General features: G+C 35.7%; 2 protein-coding genes across 4 annotated transcripts in view; both read left to right on the forward strand.

Annotated features, from left to right (window-relative positions):
* Window positions 1–222: 222 nt before the first annotated feature.
* Window positions 223–20,995, forward strand: part of LOC148108256 (uncharacterized) — a 58,627-nt gene continuing 37,854 nt past the window's right edge. For all 3 annotated transcript variants that reach the window (XM_087871077.1, XM_087871078.1, XM_087871076.1), the window contains exons 1-2: window positions 223–286; window positions 1,127–1,201. In XM_087871077.1, coding sequence (XP_087727203.1) covers window positions 1,169–1,201 — 33 coding nt within the window. In that variant the 5' untranslated portion in view covers window positions 223–286; window positions 1,127–1,168. The remainder of the gene's footprint in view (window positions 287–1,126; window positions 1,202–20,995) is intronic.
* Window positions 1,124–20,995, forward strand: part of LOC123797392 (uncharacterized) — a 32,472-nt gene continuing 12,600 nt past the window's right edge. The window contains exon 1 of the mRNA XM_045805274.2: window positions 1,124–1,201. The gene's annotated coding sequence lies outside the window, so the exon portion shown is untranslated. The remainder of the gene's footprint in view (window positions 1,202–20,995) is intronic.

Below are 20,995 nucleotides of genomic sequence, written 5' to 3' on the forward strand. Positions count from 1 at the left end.
GCTGCTTAGCCGGAAGACGCAGTTTTGACTGAGTCCGGGCTTGGTGCCACCGGGCGGTCGATGTATGCAGGAGACCGCTTTTCAGCAACCTGTCGCTACATCTATACTACATCTCCCAGAGGCCTCTAGGCTCAGTGCTCCCTCCCGCGAGAACTAGCCCCTCTCCTGAGGAGTGGGAGGGATCTTCTGGCGGGTAGGGGCAGACGGCCTCCGGGCGCTGTGGGAGCTGTCGTGTTCGACTTGTCCAAGTAGGGTAGAGGGGTGCTGACCCTACAAGGAGGCATAGGTAAGGTGGCCTGGAGCCCGGGGTTGGGGCCGGCGTGTCTGGAACCACTGGCCTGTGCGGGGTGTGTTGGGGAGCCAGCTGAGCAGCGGAGATTGTGAGGAGGGTGTGTGTCTAAATGTGACTGTGTCTCTGTGTCAGTGTGAGCGTGTACGGAACTGTGAGGGCGGGGAGGAGGGCTTGATTTGCGGTTATGATTGTTTATATGTGATGAGATTTAATTGTGTGACCGGGTTTTTGCGACTGTAGTGTTCTTTGACCGCGGTTGTAAAACTGGGTGTCTTGTTGGTGCGTGTGTGTTTATGACCATTTGCTGAACTGTAGGTGTGGGATGTCTTAACTCTCAGATCTGTGATTGTGTTTACCCATAGTGTATGCATTTGTGTTGTTATTGGTGTAGGGTGCGTGTCAATTCGTTGTTGTCACTGTGTCCCCATAGTGTGGCAGTGGGAATATGAGTGTGTGCGGTGCTTATGACTGCGATTGTGACTGTGTCTGTTCCCGTGGTGTGTATGCTTGCGTGACCATGTGCAGCCAGTTGTGTTTAGGTTTGGGGTGCCCGTGCCCCCATGGTGTGAGTTTGTGGGACTGTGTGTCCGTATAGCACTGTAGTTGTGGGGCGCCTTTGTCTGCCTTTGTGACTCCAGCGCTCTGCTCCCGGGGGGACCTCTGTGAGCTCAGGGACAGATTCCGCCCAGAACTGCAGTGACCCTGCTCTTGTCTTGATGCTGGTAATTGAACAGGACGCCCTAGTCTTGCCTGACCTACATTTATAGATGGCGGGCGGTTGGTTGGCCTGGGCTCCCAGAAGAACCTGATGTTTCCTGTTTTCTTCTTCCTCAGCTCTGCTTTGCTTGCACAGAGGCTTCCAGAGTGGAGTAAAGAATGGCTGTTGAACATCCACAAGGCTCCCGAAAGGTAGTTTGTCGTTTCCCCTTGTTTCCTGAAATGCCCTTTTCTTTGTCAAGACTTTACCTGCTTCGGGCGCCTGGGTGGCGCAGTCGTTAAGCGTCTGCCTTCGGCTCTGGGCGTGCTCTGGCCGTGATCTCGGCGTGCTGGGATCGAGCCCCACATCGGGCTCCTCCGCTGGGAGCCTGCTTCTTCCTCTCCCACTCCCCCAGCTTGTGTTCCCTCTCTCGCTGGCTGTCTCTCTGTCAAATAAATAAATTTAAAAAAAATCTTAAAAAAAAAAAAAAAGAATTTACCTGCTTTTCTCCTCTTGAAAATTCTTGCCCATCAGGTGACTTGATCCCTGGAATTTCCCCTCTGAGAAAATGTGATTGGCTGTAATCCCTAAGCCCTGAGGAGCACTTGATTTTCTCTTACTAATTTGTCAAATGGTTTAATTTTCCTTTATGCTGTCTTTTAAAAAAAATACTATTTTTTTCTATTTATAAAAGTAAGGCATGACTATTTTAAATAATTTCAGAAGTACATCTTTTGAAGAAAATTTCAATTCCCAGTTAAAACCAATGCTAACTTTTTTGTATTTTCTTTCTGGTCTGTTTTATGTATGTATATAAAATGTGATTTTTAAAAACTGAATTCATTCAGAATTTACCATAATAGCCTACATTTTTACATAAAATTATATTTAAGTATTTTCCCATGTGATTTAATATGTGAAACATTTTTAGAAGTGCATATTTATTTGAATGCCTGTGGCTTTTTTTTCTCTCTCAAATTAGATACAGAAATGGCATATCCTCCTCATTTGTGCCATTTAATACATAATTATAAAGACTCACAATAGGGAGTACCTAAGAAATAGAATACAGCCATCTCTAAAGAAACCTCTAATGTACCCTTCCACAAACAATTGTGTTCCTCTGGTGATGACTACTGTGATCAGTTCTTTGCCTTTCATTAGAACTTTAGTGTATGAATTCCAGAATCACAGAAGGTTTAGTTTATGTGTTTTCTATTATTAATAGACATTCTTTTGTGTCTTTTTTCATAAAAAATATGAGCTTCATTCATGTTTCCTGTAACTACAGTACATTTTTTTCCCATTGCTGTATGTGTATATATATTATCTTGCACAATAGCATCACAGTTTACTACTTATCCATTCTACTTTTCATGGGTATATGACTTGTTTCCAGTTTGTTGACTGTTACAAGTGATGTGACTATGAATATTTTGTGCACATATTTTGGTACATGTGTGCTTGCATTTCTTTAGCATATATGCTAAAATTGTGATTAAATTGCTAGGGATAGAGTTTGTATGTCTTCAGTTTTACTAGACAATGTCAAACTGTTCTCTAAAGATACTGTGCAAGTTTTTACTTGTATCAGCTGTTTAGAAAGATTGTTTTTGCTCCACATCCGTGCCAGCCCTTGGCATCATCATACTTTTAAATTTTTGCTAATTTGGTGGATGTCTAATGTTATTAATCACATTTAATTGGTATTTCCTAGATTATCAATGAAACTGAACACCAATTCTTGCCCAACCAGATGTTCTCTTTTGTAAAACACTTGTTCAAATGTTTTTCCAATTTTTAATTGAGTTGTTTTTCTCTGATTAAAATAGATAGATAGATAGATAGATAGATAGATAGATAGATAGATAGATATTCTGTATAATAGTGACTAAATATTTTCTTCTGCTCTGGCTTGGTTTTTCATTCTGGTGCCTTTTGATGAATAGAGGTTTGGGATTTAAATGTTATGAAATCTTTTTCAGTGGTTAGTGTTTGTTTAAGAAATTTTCTGCTACCTTGAAATAATGAAGATTTTCTTATATTCTCTTCTAGAAGCTTTCCAGTCTTTGGCTTTAACATGTAGGTCTTTACACTACCTGGAATTGATTTCTGTAGGTAGTGATTTTATCCCCCATATGGGTACCCAGTTGTCCCAGTATCATATATTGTAAAGTTCATCTTTTCTACACTGATCTGCAGTGCCATTTTAGTAAAAAATCAAGTGATCATGTATGTCTACATCTACTTCTGGACATTATATTCTGTTCCGTTGCTCTATTTTTCTCTCCTTGCAGCAGTATTATGCTATCTTATTCACTGTGACTTTATAATATTTGGAGCAAGTCCTCTTACCTCTTGTTCTTCAAGAGTGTCTTGGCTGTTTGTGTTCCTCTTCATTTCCATATAAATTTTTTGAAATAGCTTGGTTCCACTCAAGCATCTTTTGTGATTTAGATGAACTGCGTTGTATCTATAATTGTGTGAGTAAAAATTTGGTGACTCTTCTAAGAACGTGAACCTCTGTTATTTTAGGTCTTCTTAAGGTTTTCTCAAGAAGGTCTTGCTTATCTCCTGTAAATAGTCCTAGGCAAATAGGAACTGTATAATCCATTGTATCTTTTGCATTGAGTGCCAGGAGTCCGAGCACTTCAAATAATGATAAGTCATAGTAATAATTTTAGCCTGTGTTTATGATACTGAGTACCTGTTACCTATGACCATTGTGTATGATTAGAAATTTTTTTCTTTAACTCTTAGCCTCCTCAAATACATTTTTGGAAGTGGGGATATAAAAATTAGGTAGGGGGTGCCTGACTGGCTCAGTCAGTGGAACGTGCAACTCTTGATCTTGGGGCTATAAGTTCAAGCCCCATGCTGGATGTGGAAAATGCTTAAAATTTAATAAAAAGGGGCACCTGGGTGGCTCGGTCATTTAAGCGTCTGCCCCCGGCTCAGGTCATGATCCCAGTGTCCTGCATCAGGAGCCCCACATCAGGCAGGGAGTCTGCTTCTCTCTCTCCCTCTGCCTCTCCCCCAGCTTGTGCTCTCTCTCTCTCTCTCTTACTCACTCTCTCTCTCAAAAATAATAAAATGTTCAAAAATTTTAAAAAATAGGTATAGCCTTAGGTACAGATGTAGATATCTATGATCTAAAATTCTTATTTTAATAACATTCTGGTCCGATCAGTTCTGCTTTTTAGGGTACCTTTTACTGTTCTCTCCATATTATATTTCTTTTTTAATTGCCCTTTCCTCTTCCCCCTACCTTCCACTGTCCTTTGTCAGATAGTTTTTGCCTTTGCATCTTTGCCATCTATTCTCATTAACTGTTTAGTTTAAATACTGGCTTCTTCAGAATAATAAAAAAAAGAAACATCATCTCTCAGATTATTTTACCTATGCTAGTCTGTCTGTAACATGGTGTAAAAAGCATGGGCTCTAGTATCAGATGTGGCTTCTGATCTCAGCTATACTACCTGTGAGCTGTTTAACCTGTAAATGAGAGGTTCTTGTTCTCACTTAATGTTGAGAATGAAATAAAATATGTGTAGAACAGTTGGTACACTACAGAAGTTCAATAAATGTGAGCTCCCTTTCTCCTCTACTTCTTGTTTTTGGGATCTATCTATTACAGTATGAAGCACTTAACTAACGGCCTTTTGGTGGTTCCCAAAGGATTTTTTTAAATTGAGGTATAAATGCCATGTAACATTATATTAGTTTCAGAAATACAAGATAATGATTTGATATTTGTATATATTTTGAAATGACCCCACAGTAAGTCTAGTTAATATCCATCACCATACATAGTTTTTCTTGTGATGAGGATTTTTAAGATTTAGTCTATTATCAACATTCAAATATGCAGTGCAGTATTATTTACTACCCATGACTTATTTGTTTTATAACTGGAAGTTTGTACCTTTTGAACCCCTTTACCCATTTCACTACCACCCCCCTCCCCCAGTCTCTGGTAACTACCAATCTGTTCTCTGTGTCTATGAGCTTGGCTTTTATTTGTTTGTTTAAATTCCACATATAAGTGAAAGTATATGGTATTTATTTTTGTCTGACTTATTTCACTTAGCATAATGACCTCAGGGTACAAACATGTTGTCCCAGATGGCAAGATTTCATTCTTTTTAGTGACTGAATAATATTCCAATAATCTTGATTTGTTGATTATTGGTCACTCAGATTTTTTCCATATCTTGGCTGTTGTAAACAATGCTGCAGTGAACATGAAGGTGCATATATCTTTCTGAATTCGTGTTTTCATTTTCTTTGGATAAATACTCAAAAGTGGAATTGCTGGATCATATGGTAATTCTGTTTTTAATTTTTTGAGAAACCTCCATACTGTTTTCCATAGTGGCTACACCAATTTACGGTCCAATCAGCAGGGCAAGAGTGTTGCCTTTTCTCCATATCCTTCTCAACACATTATTTCTTATATTTTTGGTAATAGCCGCTCTAACAGTTGTAAGATGATATCTCATTGTAGTTTTGTTTTGCATTTCCCTCATAGTTAGTAATGTTGAGCATCATTTCATGTACTGTTGGCCATCTGTATGTCTCCTCTGGAGCAATGTTTATTTGGAACCTCTGCCCGTTTTTTAAATCAGAATGTTTATTTGCTATTGAGTTGTATTACTTCTTTATATATTATCATATGCCCCTTATCAGGTATATGATTTGCAAATATTTTCTTCCCTTCAGTAGGTTCCCTTTCTATTTTGTTGATGATTTCCTTTGCTGTTCAGAAGCTTTTTAGTTTGATATAGTCCACTCATTTATTTTTGCTTTTGTTGCTTTTGCTTGTGGAGTTATATCCAAAAAATCATATCCAAGACCAATGTCAAGGAGCTAATAGCCTCTGTTTTCTTCTAGGAGTTTTATGGTTTCAGGTTTTAGTTCAAGTCTTTTATCCATTTTGAGTTAATTTTTTATATGGTGTAAGATAATAATCTAGTTTCATTCTTTTGCATGTGACGTCTAGTTTTTCCATTTTTATTAAAGAGGCTGTCCTTTCCCTTTTGTATATGTTTGGCTCCTTTGTCGAAATTAATTGGCCATAGTTTATTTCTGGGTTTGTGGTGTGTGGGTTTATTTCTGGTCCACTGATCTGTGTGTCTTTTTTTATGTCAATTGCATACTGTTTTGATTACTTTATAAAAACAATAATATTCTTTAAAGTCAGGGAGCATGATGTGTCCAGCCTTATTCCGCAAAGGATTTTAGAGTCAAATTTTGCTCCCCAAATGTTTTGTAAATCACTGAGAGCCAGAATTATACATTTCAATTCTCCTATATACATACCATTATAAATTTGTTTTGCTGTGTATTGGGGATCTAAATTCAGTTTTTTTCATTTCCTCAGTATTGCTCCAGTATCTTTTATCTAGTAATAACTTATTTCCTTTTCCGTTACTTTGAATTGTCTACTTGGTGTTATATTATTTAAATAGGTTGTATTATCTATTAAACTTTTAAAAAATTTATGTATCTGTGCTTGTACCTGTGCCATGTTTAGATCATTTCCTTTTATAAATCTTTGAATACCTGATCAAATACGTCACTTTTTTTTTCTGAAAATAGCTGTATTCTCTGTTCCTTTCATTATAAAATAATTCTTTATTACAGCAAATTTAGAAAATACAGAGAAGCAGAAATAAAAGAAAAGGTCATCTGTAGTCCTGTCAATTAAAGACTGCTGACAAATTGTTAGAGCAAATGTTTAGAATTCTTTCTTTAATGTGATCATACTATGGCCACTGACCTGTAAACCATCTTTATCATGCCAAAATACATTCTGAACAACTGTCATGCTTTTACACATGTATCATTACCATGAGTTGTCATGGTTTCATAGTGTTAGCATCTTATCAAGCCCCTTTTGTTGAATATGGTTAGCTTACAAACTATTGCCTTTATAAACAAGTATCTCCTTAGCCTGAATGCTAGTGTTTTCCTTTTTAAGTTTTATTTTTAGTTAAATAATAATTATATATTTTTCTTATAAAAATAATTTATATGTTATGGAGAGGCTTCCATGCCATGCGACCAGAGTCCCTGTTCCCCGGTATCTACAAAAAGTACCAAAGGTAGCCACTGTTCTAAGTTAATTATTTATCCTTTTTACCTGTATCCTGTGCATTTAAATATATGCACACATGTATGTGGTACTGTTTTGTCACATAAAAGTATATCTGTGTAAAGAGAATTCTAAGTATAGGCTGCAAAATGTGGAAAATAATTGCATCATAGGGTTGGTCCAAGGTTTGAGTTGGTTCATGTAAAATCCTTACAACAGGATTCTTAGAACATTCACTTAGAAGATTCACTTAGTGTCAGTCATTTGGTAGTTATTGTTCCCATTCAGAAACTTGCTTCCTCATTCTGTGTGAAGTATTGTACACATAAGTATAGAACTACCTCACTTTAGTTGCTTCGTGTAAGACCATATTTTGTAGTACTGTGGTATGTTTAATCATTTTTTGGTTTTTAAATACTTAGTTTCATATAGTTATGACTGTGGCAATCACTGTTCTAATGAACGTTTATGTATAGGCTTTCTCTAAGGTATATACTAGAAGTGAAATTATGGAAACAATAGAATACACATATTTTAAACTTCAGTAAATATTTATAAGTTAAACTTCACAATATCTTGTTCACTTCATAGTATGCCTAGCTTTCTCTGACAGAACGTGTTTCTCCACTTCCAGTTAGTTTACTTATGGCTACATGAGGTGCCAAAAAGCACTTGCAACAAATAGGGGCAGAGGACTAATATTTTCTTTTAATTTATGCTAGTTATTCTTAACCTTGGTTAAGGTCCTGCCCACAACGATTCTGATTTAATTCATCTGGGATATGGCCTGAGTATCATCATTTTTAAAAGAGCACCAGATGATTCTAGAATGCTGTCACAGTTGCGAATTAATGACTTAAAAGCTCATGCAAAGTGACGAGAAAAACATTGAGATTTAATTGGTCTGGAGTGATGTTCAAGCTCTGGAATTTTTTTTTTTAAAGATTTATTTATTTATTTATTTGACAGAGATAGAGACAGCCAGCGAGAGAGGGAACACAAGCAGGGGGAGTGGGAGAGGAAGAAGCAGGCTCATAGTGGAGGAGCCTGACGTGGGGCTTGATCCCGTAACGCCGGGACCACGCCCTGAGCCGAAGGCAGACGCCCAACCGCTGGCTACCCAATTGATTCTAATTGCAGTCAGAGTTAAGAACCACTAACTTAGACAAATCATGATTTGTTTTCTAGAGCTGAGTACTGTAACTATCAAAAAAACCAAAACCAAAACCATTTTGTAGCAAGTAAGTAGGGAGAGATGAGTTTGAAGGAGGAAGTCAACAATATCTGGCATACCTGTGTTCTTGCCAGCAATTAATATTTTGATTAATGACATTGTTTGGTCATTTTAGTGGTGTGTTGGGAGAAAATATAAAATAGTTTTCACACTTGTTTAATCAGCAGTCTTCATGCTTTTCAAAAGCAAGTTTTGAGTTTTGTGAATCTTACATATTTTAAAATTTTCGTATTCTGTTTTTATCTTCATTAATGCTTTCCTGCTATTTTGTTACAATATTGAATTTAGATCAGTTTTATTTTATTTTTTAAAGCTTAATGTTATTAATTTTTTTCTTTGTAATTTTCCTGTGTCTATGTTTTTTATATATATTGCTCTCCTTTTCACTTCATTTCTAGATATATTATATTTCTATTTAGTTTCATATTTAACATGAGAATTATTTAATGATATGTCTTGTTTTGGGTAACTTTAAATTTTGATTAAATTTCAAATTTGCAGAAAAGTTACAAGAATAGTACAAAGTATTCTTGTATACTCTTTACTCATATTCACCAACAGTTTACTTTTGCCTCATTTGCAGGATCATTCCTGTATGTGCTTGTAGTTGTTCCCTCTATATTTGCACGTGCCCACACACACATACACAATGCATATTTAAGAATAAGTTGTGGACATTTGCTTCTTTACCTTTAAACATGTCTGTTTGTTATTTTCTCAGAACAAGAGTATTCTCTTACATGACCACAGTACACTTATTAAAATAAGAAATTTACACAATTACACAGTACTCTTATTTAACAGTCTATATTCAAGATTTTTCACTGGTCCCAATAATGTTTTTTGTAGCAACTCACTGTGCCCTCATCCTCTGTTCCCCAGGCACTGTCCAGGAAACAGTCTAGGATCACACATTGAATTTAGTATCCTCTCTCTTTTAGTCTTATTTAATCTGGAAGTGTTGCAGTGCCAGGATTGTCTGATCATAGGTTTCCATATGTGTGTGAGTGTATTCCTGACTCAGTCTCCTGTGCCATAGTTCTCTAATTTTTTCTTTGTGCCAATGCCACAGTCAGTGAGTATTGTTTTGTAGTAAGTCTTGACATCTGATAGAGCAAGCCCTTCCAGCTTATTTTTAAGGAGTGTCCCTTAGTCTTCTATATATAGGTTAGAAAGTCATCTTGTCAAGATCCATGAGAAACTTGTAATTTTGGTTACAATTGCATTGAATATATAGATTACTCAGGAGAGTTGATGGCTTTACAAAATTGATGCTTCCTTTTAATAAGAAATGACATTTCCATATATTTTGGTGTTGTTTAATATGTCAGCCCACTTTTATAATTCTGTTCACACAGTATACATTTCTAAGTACTTTGCAGTGATACTATTTGTAATAAAATGTATTTTCTTTTTCTTTTTTATATCGTATTTTATTTTTTTAAAGTAACCTCTATACACAATGTGGGGCTCGAACTCACAATCCCAAGATCAAGAGTTGCCTGTCCTACTGACTGAGCCAGTCAGACACCCCTAAATAAAATGTATTTTTCTAACTTTGTTGCTGGTATGTAGAGATGCAGTTGGCCTGTTTTCTGGTTTATTTCTAAGAGTTCTGTGAAATCTTTTATTAAATATAACAATCTGTTAGAGAATCTTTTGCATTTTTTCCTTGTAGGCAGTCATAAGATCTGCAAACATCAATTTGGTTTCTTGCTTTCCAGTGGTTTATATATTTTACTTGCTACAACTTTTAAGGACATCCATTTACTTTTTCATCATTTGGTATGTTCTTTCTTGTATTTTATAGGTACCATTCATCAGTATAAGGAAATTTCCTTCTACTCACAGGTTTTTAAGTTCTTTTTTCTTTTTAATAATTGGATGTTGAATTTCATCAAATTATTCTGTTTATTGGAGATAATTTTGCTTTTTCTCTTTAATCTGTTAACAAAGTTAATTATGTTAATATATTTTCTAATGTTAGAGGAATCTTATCTTCCTTGAATAAAATAAACTTATAGTCTTTTCTTTTTTATTACTTACTGTATTTAGTTTGCTAGAATTTTTTCCATTTTTATATCTATGTTTATAAGTTAGCTCAGCCTGAAATTATTTTCTTTTATAGTTGTTTTGTTATTTGGCATCATGGCTATACTCGTTTTATCAGATAAACTGGGGAATGTACTCTGTTTTTTTTTTTTTTTTAATTTGAAGTTAAAAAAAGCTTTGTACATTCAGGCATGTATAAAATATATTCTGGGTTTGAATTCAGGTCTCCAAGAGATGAGAAGATAAATCTGACATGTGGAGCACTGTCTTTATTGCCCATCAGTGCACCTTCAACAATACAGTGCTGTGTCCAGGAGGCCATGATATCTGCCCAGGAGGGTGTCCTTTATATACAACATGACTACTTCTTGAAAAAAGACAAAGGAAAGTATAGTAAGCGCTAACAATTTTCTAAATACTCATCTTGCCTTTTTTTTTTAAATAAAGGATAATTCTTTAATGTATATTATACAAATAGACTGGGTTAAGTTGACTGTGCTTTTCTCTGAAAAGGAAAGATCAAAGACAAACCAAAGCCAAAAAAAGAGATAAATTACATCATGATATGATGCTAATTTAAAATTAGATCAATCTCTGTTCACTGATTATTGTATAATCAGATGGGACCTTTGGGAAGGATAAGGCATTTGAGAGACTTACTATCTGAACCAATGAACACCAACTGGTTTTTCTGAGTTCTATAGATCTAGGAGCACCTGGCTGCTCAGTCAGAAGAGCATGAGACTCTTGATCTTGGGGTTGTGAGTTTGAGCCCCATGTTGAGTGTAGAGATTACTCAAATAAATAAAGTTTTAAAAAAAAGTGTCTTTAAAAAAAAGACACAGACTTAGGTCTCTGGAACAGAAGCCAACAGTGATGACCCATTACAACTACAGGCAGTGTATTTTTAACTCTAGGGATGCACACTATTTATAGAGAATAACCACTTTGGGCTCTTGTTGGTACAGTCAGAAAGAGGAGTTTAGAGACATCCAAGAAAGATGACTTACCTCAGGAGGAATTTGCATGTCTTATTTCTCAAATCATATGTAGATTTTGAACACAAAAGAATGTAGCAATGCCTTCCCCAATATTGGTGAGCTTGTCATATGTTACCATTTATGTTAAATCATTTTATAAAGTTGTGGTATCTTAAAACAATAAGATTTAAAATGAAATTCTGATACAATAATAATAGAGAATCAGGAACAAAAAAGTAATAGAGTATCTGGCAATTCACTGAGTGAAATGTCTAACAGAACACTTTTTATTATGATTTTGTGGACTTACACAAATAACTGTATGGCATAATAAAGGATAATTAATAAATGAAAATACCATTTCTTGAGCTTTATTATGTGTAAGGCACTGTATATAACACCTTAGAAACTGATAATTTTTTGCCAATATTCTATAGAGGAGAAAACTGAGTCTTAGAGGGGCAAATAATTTACCCAAGGACGTAAGTATTCAGACCTGGATTTTAGACCTGTATTGAAAGGGTTTGTCAGACTTCAGAGCTAATGATCTTAACCAAGATAGTTTGGATCCAAATCTCCAGGAATGATATAAAAAAAATAAAATTAGCTAATATATCATGGACAAAATGCAAGTTTATTCTCACTTAGGGAAAGGCAGTTTTCTTGAATTTTCTCAAACTCTTGTTTTCAGTTATACTAAGAAAAACCAGGGTGCCTGGCTGGCTCAGTCATTAAGTGTCTGCCTTCGGCTCAGGGAGTGATCCGTGCGTTCTGGGATCGAGCCCCGCATCAGGCTCCTCCGCTGGGAGCCTGCTTCTTCCTCTCCCACTCCCCCGCTTGTGTTCCCTCTCTCGCTGGCTGTCTCTTTCTCTCTGTCAAATGAATAAATAAAACCTTAAAAAAATTTTTTTAAAAAGAAAAAAAAAAGAAAAACCAAAAAAGATTAGGCTCACTAAATAGTGCTGTACACGTACAATGATTCTTAAACGCACACACACACACACACACATACATATATCCACATATATGTATGGATATATACATTGAAGAAGGGGAGGGAGATTTGTCAGGGTTCTCCAGGGAATCAGAACCAATAGGAACTATATAAATATATAATAAGGAATTGTGTCATGCAATAATGGAGGCTGACAAACCCCAAGATCTACAGTCCACAAGCTAGAGAACCAGAAACTAATGGTAGATTCCAGTGCAAAGGCCAGTGAGCTCGAGATCTGGGAAGCACTACTGTTTCAGTTTGAGTTTAAAAGGCAGGAAGAAAACTGATGGCCCAGCTAGAATGCAGTCATGCAGGAGAAATTCCCTTTATTCACTGGGGGATCAGACTTTTGTTCTGTTCAGGCCTTTAATTGTATGAGGCCCACCCATATTAGGAAAGGCAATATGCTTTCCTCAGTCTTTAACTCACAAGTCAATTTACTTATTTAAATGTTGAACTCATTCAAAAACACCCTCACAGAGGGATTCCTGGGTGGCTCAGTGGAAGATGCTTAAGCATCTACCTTCGGCTCAGGTCATGATCCCAGGGTTCTGGGATCGAGCCCCACATGGGGCTGTCCGCTCAGCAGGAGCCTACTTCCCCCTCTCCCTGCAGCTCTCCTGCTTGTACTCTCTCTCTCTGTCAAATAAATAAATAAATAAATAAATTTTTAAAATCTTAAAAAAAAAACACCCTCACAGAAACACGCAGTAATATTTGACCAAAAAAAATATTTAAAAAATAATAACCCATGTAACCGTCATGCAGTTTAAAAAATACTTTGCTGTTACCTCAAATACCTTTGCCTACCCAAACAAAATTAATCTTTTTTTACTTCCTACTGAAGTGTAACCCTCAAAAAGACTTTTGTAAAAATAATTCCTCTGCTATTATAGACATCCATTTTACCAACTATTTGTGACAACCTAAAGAATGTTTATAATTTTGCCTGCTTTTAAACTTTATATAAATTAAATCATACTGTGTGTCTTGTTAATTTTGTGTCTAATATTTTTAAAATTAATTCATATGGAATAGTTTACATGTATCTTGTTTATTTTCAATGCCACGTGCTATTGCATTTCAATAGCTGTATGACTATATCATACTTTACTTTATCCAATATGTATTTTTTGTGGATATTGGGGTTTTCATCTATTTGCTCTTAATAAAAAATGTTGCTATAAACATTCTAGTATATGTTTTTCCTAGGAGCATAATTGCTGAATCATAGGAATATGTATATTAACCTAAATAATACCAAACTTTTTCAGAGTGGTTCTATAAGATTCTGTTTCTAACAGTGTATGTTTACCTGCTGCTTCACATCTTTGCCAAGATTTGGAATCCTTACACTTTTTATCTGATGTATTTATAGTGATCTGTCATTATGGTTTTAATTTACAATATCTTAATTATTAATGAAACAATATCTTTTTATTCCAGTTTTCTTTTGACTTCTTTTTTTCAAAGGTTTTTCTTATTTAGGTGGATTCACATAATAGTTAACCATTTTAAAGTGTATAATTCGGGGCGCCTGGGTGGCACAGCGGTTAAGCGTCTGCCTTCGGCTCAGGGCGTGATCCCGGCGTTCTGGGATCGAGCCCCACATCAGGCTCTTCCGCTATGAGCCTGCTTCTTCCTCTCCCACTCCCCCTGCTTGTGTTCCCTCTCTCACTGGCTGTCTCTATCTCTGTTGAATAAATAAATAAAATCTTTAAAAAAAAAATAAAGTGTATAATTCAGTTGTAGTTAGTGTAAATTCCAGGGTATGTAACCTGTCTTCACAATGTTGTGCATACATCAGCTCTCTCTATTTTCAAAATTTTCTTCACCCCATAAAACACCCTTAGCTGTTTGAAGCACAAAACCTTTAACTTTGATGAATTAAAATGTATTTTTTCATTACTTGTACTTTACAAAGTGCAAGTAATACTTGTCAAATACTTGTAATAGTATGATTACTAAGAACATATTGCCAATTCCAAGGTCACAAAGATTTATAAATCTCTATGTTTTCTTGAAAGAGTTTTATATAGGAGGGCCTGGGTGGCTCAGTTGGTTAAGCGTCTGCCTTCAGCTCAGGTCATGATCCTGGGGTCCTGGGATCAAGCCCCGTGTTGGGCTCCCTGCTCAGAGGGGAGTCTGCTTCTCTCTCTGCCCCTCCACCCTGCTGTGCTCCCTCTCTCTCTCTCTTGCACTCTGTCTCTCGCTCTCAAATAAATAAATAAATAAAATCTTTTAAAAAAGAGTCTTATGGGTTAGCTCTTATGTTTAGGCTATTGATCCGTTTTGAGTTAATTTTTTTAATTGTTAAGCCAATTTTTATGGAAGAGGGCTTTAAGTTTTTTAAATTCTAGTACACTTAACATACAGTGTTAGATTAGTTTCAGGTGTACAATATAGTGATTCAACAATTCTATACATTACTCAGTGTTCATCACAGTAAGGTTACTGTTAATCCCTTTTGTCTATTTCATCCGTCCCCCTACTGACCTCTCCCCTGATAATCACCAGTTTGTTCTGTACACTTGAGTCTTTTTTGTCTCTTTTTTCCTTTGCTTTTTTTCTTAAATTCCACATATGAGTGAAATCATATGGTATTTGTTTTTGACTGACTTATTTCAGTTAGCATTGTACTCTCTAGATCTGTCCATGTTGTTGCAAATGGCAAGAGTTTATTCTTTTTTATGGCTGAGTAATATTCCATTATATATATATATATATACCACATCTTTATCCACTCGTCTATTGATGGACATTTGAGTTGCTTCTATAATTTAGCTATTGTAAATAATGCAATAAACAGGGGTGCATAGATCTTTTTTTTTCCTTTTCTTTTTTACTTTTTAAAATTTAAATTCAATTAATTAACATAGAGTGTATTATTGGTTTCAGAGGTAGAGGTCAGTAATTCATCAGACTTATATAATACCCAGTGCTCATTACATCACATGCCCTCCTTAATGTCCATCACCCAGTTACCTCACCCCCCACCGCCCTCCCCTCTAGCAATCCTCAATTTGTTTCCTATGATTAAGAGTCTGTTACGGGTTGTTTCCCTCTCTGATTTTGTCTTGTTTTATTTTTTCCTGTCTTCCCCTATGATCCTCTGTTTTGTTTCTTAAATTCCACATATGAGTGAGATCATATGATTATTGTCTTGCTGTGATTGACTTATTTTGCTTAGCATAACACTCTCTAGTTCCATCCATGTTGTTGCAAATGGTAAGATTTCATTTTTTGATGGCTGAGTAGTATTCCATTGTGTATATATACATCTTTATCCATTCATCTATGGATGGACATCTGGGCTATTATGGACATTGTTGATATAAACATTGGGGTACAGGTGCCCCTTTGGATCACTACATTTGTATCTTTGGGGTAAATACCCAGTAATGCAATTGCTGGGTCCTAGGGTAGCTCTATTTTCAACTTCTTGGGGAACCTCAATACTGTTTTCCGGAGTGGTCATACCAGCTTGCATTCCCACCAACAATGTAAGAGGGTTTCCCTTTCTCTGCATCCTTGCCAACATCTGTCCTTTCCTGACTTGTTAATTTTAGCCATTCTGACTGGTGTGAGGTGATAGATCTTTTTGAATCAGTGTTTTCATATTCTTTCGTTAAATACCCCGTAGCGGAATTACTGAATCATATGGTCATTCTACTTTTAATTTTTTTGAGGAGTCTCCATACTGATTTCCACAGTGTCTGCACCAGTTTGCATTCCTACCGACAGTGCCCAAAGTTTCCTTTTTCTCCACATCCTCGCTAACACTTGTTGTTTCTTTGTTACTGATTTTAGCCATTCTGACAGGTGCGAGGTGATATCTCATTGTGGTTTTTACTTGCAATTCCCTGATGATGAGTGATGTTGAGCATCTTTTCATGTGTCTGTTGGCCATCTGTAAATCTTTTTTGGAGAAATGTCTGTTCATGGGTTCTACCCATTTTTTAATTGGATTATTTGGTTTTGGAGTGTTGAGTTGCGTAAGTTCTTTATATATTTTGGATACTAGCCCTTTATTGGATATGTCACTTGAAAATATGTTCTTCCATTTAGTTCTGTTGATTGTTTCCTTTGCTGTGCAGAAGCTTTTTATTTTGATGTAGTTTATTTTTACTTTTATTTTCCTTGCCTCAGGAGATAAGCATCATGAAAAATGTTGCTGTGGAGAAATTACTGCTTGTGCTGTCTACTAGGATTTTTATGGTTTCTGGTCTCACATTTAGGTCCTTAATCCATTTTGAGTTTATTTTTGTGTATAGGGTAAGAAAGCGGGTCCAATTCCGTGTGTTAATTTTGTATATGAAGTGAGATCGAGGGTTTAACTTCATCCTTTTGCATATGTTTATCCAGTTGTCCTAGCACCACTTGTTAAATGTTTCTTTCCCCATTGAATGGACTTGTCATCCTGTTGAAAATCATTTGGTCATAGATATTTAGGTTTATTTCTAGATTCTCAGTTCTATCCCATTGGTCTATATATCTATACTTGTGTCAGTATCACAGTGTTTTTTGATTACTGTAACTTTTTGTTAGTAAGTTTTGAAATCAAGAGGTAATCTTCATACTTTGTTTTTCTTTTGCAATATTGTTTGGCTATTCAGGGCCCATTCCATATAAATTTGAGGATCAGCTTTTCATTTCTCCAAAAAGGCCATTGAAATTTTGATAGAGGTTACATTGAATCTGCAGATTGTTGAGTTTTGCCATCTTTTAACACTACTAAGTCTTCCCGTCCATGCATCTGGGATGTTATTCTGTTTTAACCCCAACTGGTTACTTCAGTTGAATTCTGTCAGTAGCCACCCTAAGTTAGTATCAGATCTACACGTTTTAACTGTTTATCTCTCCTTTTTTTAGACCAACTGGCTACAAATCTGGTTGGAAAAAAAAGGGTCCCCATGAGTGTCCACCATGTCAAGTTTAATAATTTAATAGAATGACTCTTAGAATCCAGGAAAGCACTATACTCAAAATTAAAGTTTTATTATGAATAGTAAGGATACAAATCAGGAGTAGCCAAATGAAGGATACATAAGCAAAGTTGGGAAGGAACCCAAATACAGTTTCTGTAGAATCTCCTCGTGGAATTAGAGTGCATTACCTTTCTGGTTCATCAATGTGTTCATCAGCCAGAATGTTCTACTGAGCTTCGGTGTCCAGACTTTTTATTGGGGTTCCACTATGTGGATGCTTAATCACTGGATGCATGATTGAACTCAATCTCCAGTTTCACTCCCCCCTCCCAGAGGTTGGGTTGGCTCAGTCTTTCTGGTGATCACCTCCAGTGTTCAAGCTACCTACACAGGCACACCATGAGTTACTTCATTAGCATAAACTCAGGTGTGATCCAATAACAAAGACACTTCTATCACTTGGGAAATTCCAAGGGTTTTAGAAACTATGATCTAGAAACCTGGGACAAAGACCAGACAAATTCTTTATTATAACAGATATCTTCTTATTTATTTAGTGGTTCTTTTTCTTTTGGATCATTTAGCTTTTTATTAGTCGTTTGAAAAACATCTTTATATTTTGGATACTAGGTTTTTGATAAATATTTTATAAATATCTTCTCCCATTGTAAGGCTTATTTCTTTACTCTTTATCATGGATTTTTTCATAACTGGGGTATGAGTCATGTGTACCCTGTTCTACAACTTTATTTTCCAAGTAGTTAATATTGCCTGTTTTTAAAGGGAGGGTGATGCCTGGTTGTCCATGCAACTATCACTAATTCATACCCAAAGTCTTTCAGAAAATAAATTTTTTGGGAAACCTGTCATTTTCCTGTGTTTAAACAACCCTCCTACAATCCTTTGTTCTTTTCTGTCAACTATTATTTTAAATTTTGCCTTTTTGAATTCTGTGCTCGTCTTCTATGTTAAGTTTTTATTTCTTGGATTTCGTGCCTTCTTGTTTTTTGATTTACTCCAAGAAAACTTCAAATTATCAATATTGGTTTTGGGGGTAACTGGGTGACTCAGTTGGTCAAGCATCTACCTTCACCTCAGGTCATGATTCCAGGGTCCTGGGATCCAACCCTGTGTTCAGCTCCCTGCTCAGTGGAGTGTCTGCTTCTCCCTCTCCCTCTGTCCCTCCCACTCCTTCCTGCCCCTGCTAGTGCACATACTCTGTCTGTCTCTCAAATAAATAAATAAATAAATAAATAAATAAATAAATAAATAAAATATTTTATAAAAATTGGTTTTTGATATAGGTGGCATGTAAGAACGGATGAATGTGTTAAACTTGTGAGTTCTAGTATATCTGAAAAGGGCTTTTTCAGCCAGTACATTGGTTCTTTTGCAGGTCAGTAATTCTACTTGAAATTACTTTTCTTTAGAATTTTGTAGTTACGACTCTAGCTTAGAATATTATTGAGAACTCCAAAGCCATTTTCATTCCTGCACTTTTATTTATGCCCTATTTTTAATCTTTGGAGACTTTTATGGTCTTTTCTTTGTTCCTAGTGTCCTGGAACCTAATGTAAAATATGTCTTAGTGTGAATCATTTTTACTCTTTATGTTAGGTATCAAGTGAGTCCATTAAATGTGGAGATTCATGTCCTTCAAGTCTGGAAAATTTCTTAAATGCTACTTTCTAAAACAATCTGTAATTTCTGTTTTCTTTGAAAATTTTCTAATATACAGCAAAATTGAAAGAATGTTCCAGTGTAACCTATATGCCCTATTTAGTAATCACTTAAAATTGCTAGTTGTTAACACATTGCCACATTTGCTTTATCTTCCTAAACACACACACACACATACACACACACACACACACACTCACTCACTCACTCGCAAATATAGTCCACCCCCACCCCCTCCCGGAATCATTTGAAATTAAGTTGGAGACATCTGGACATTTTACCCTTAATACTTTTAACATGCATCCCCTTGGTATAAGGACATTTTCCAAACAATAACAATGACATAGCAAATCTATGAAAATTTACATTAACTCGTTACTATCACCTCAGACATTTCATGTTCAGGTATTTCCAGTGGTTCCCCAAAAATGTGTTTTTTTTTTTTTTTTAGCTGATGTAATGTTTTTTGTTCATTTACTTGGTCACTTGTTTGATCTAGGATCCAGTCAAGATTCACGATTATATTTGGTTGTTGGGTCTCTTTAGTACTCTTTTAATCTATAACAGGCTTGCTTTCTTTCTCTTTCTTTCTTTCTTTGTTTCTTTCTTTCTTTCTTTCTTTCTTTCCCTTTCCTTTCCTTTCCTTTCTTTTCTTTTCTTTCTTTCTTTTTTTGTTTTGTTTAATAAGGCACTGAATGTTTTAGACAATTCAGGACAGTCTTATAGACTGTCTCAGCAACCTCCATTTGTCTGATGGCTTTCTCATGGAAATTGGAGGCTTAGATTCAGTTTAAGTATTTGGCAAGCATACTGTGTAGGTGATAGGGTCGTGTACCTTTTATTGCATTACATTGGGAAGCACAGGTTGTTGCACTATTGGTGGTGCCCAGTTTTTTTTAACTTAAGGTTAAAGGTGGTGAATACTTAATCTTCCCAGTGTAAAGATATATTTTTCCCTTTATAATTAGTGAATAGTCTGTGAAGTGATACTATGAGACCAGTGAATATCCTTTTTCTCTACAACCATTCACTTTCTGGTTTTAGAATTTACTGAGAATCCTTGCCTGAATCAGTTAGATTGATGTTTTCAAAATGATGATTTTCAGATTTCTTTATTCCTTCTAGCACCCTGCCTGACACTTGGCAGATGCTTAGCACACTTTTAAAAATGATCTCTTTCCACTAGATATTGAGCTGCCTTGCATGACCTTCCAATTTTCATACGTTTTCCACTTCCATATATTGTGCTTTTAAAAGAGATTTCTTTCGTTTATCTTTTAATCTTTTTAATTACTTGTTTTTATTCCCACTTTATATTTTCATTTTCTAAGATTCTTTTTTTCATCTCATTCCTTTTTATGCCATCTTATTTTTCTACCATGTAAAATAATTTCTCATGTCCCTCTCAGGATATTAATGGTGGCTTCTGAAATTTTTGTTTTCTTATGTAGCTTCTCTTCTAAGTTCTTTGGGGTTTATTTAATCTTTTTTTTAATTATAGGTTTTCCTTTAATATGTGATGATATTTGCCTCTCTGTATTTTAGAGCAGACACTATGAACCTGACTTAACTTTTTGTATGGCAACTAGTAAATTTCCACAGGTACATAGTGCCCGCATTTCTTAAGCTTTTCTGGGGTTCTGCAGCATAAATCCTCCTTCTCTGGGTTTTGCTTACTTTTTGAGTTAGGTTTCATCCTTCTTTGGTTTGTTAAGTTAGTCATCATTTATTTTCATGGTTTCTAACTTCAGAAGTTTTGCTGCTTCTATCTCCTCTTTAATTCTCTTTGCCTGAGTATTTGGTCCTTTTTAAAAAAATCCATTTCATTGGTTTTAGTGAGGCTTTTAAAAGGGCAGGAAAAACTGCATGTGATCCACTTGTCCTCTTTGAGAGAAAGTGTATTCTCTTTCTAGAGAAATCTTGTTTTTAGATGTTTATTTTTAAGGATCATGAATTTTGAAACTAATTTATTATATTAGGCACTCATTAAATGTATTTTGATTTTTTTGCATGTGCCAGAGTTCAAGTTGATTAAAGT

Source organism: Ursus americanus, chromosome 21 (assembly GCF_024610735.1).
Source record: "Ursus americanus isolate L20-20 chromosome 21, mUrsAme1.1.p, whole genome shotgun sequence".
Lineage (NCBI taxonomy): Eukaryota > Metazoa > Chordata > Mammalia > Carnivora > Ursidae > Ursus > Ursus americanus.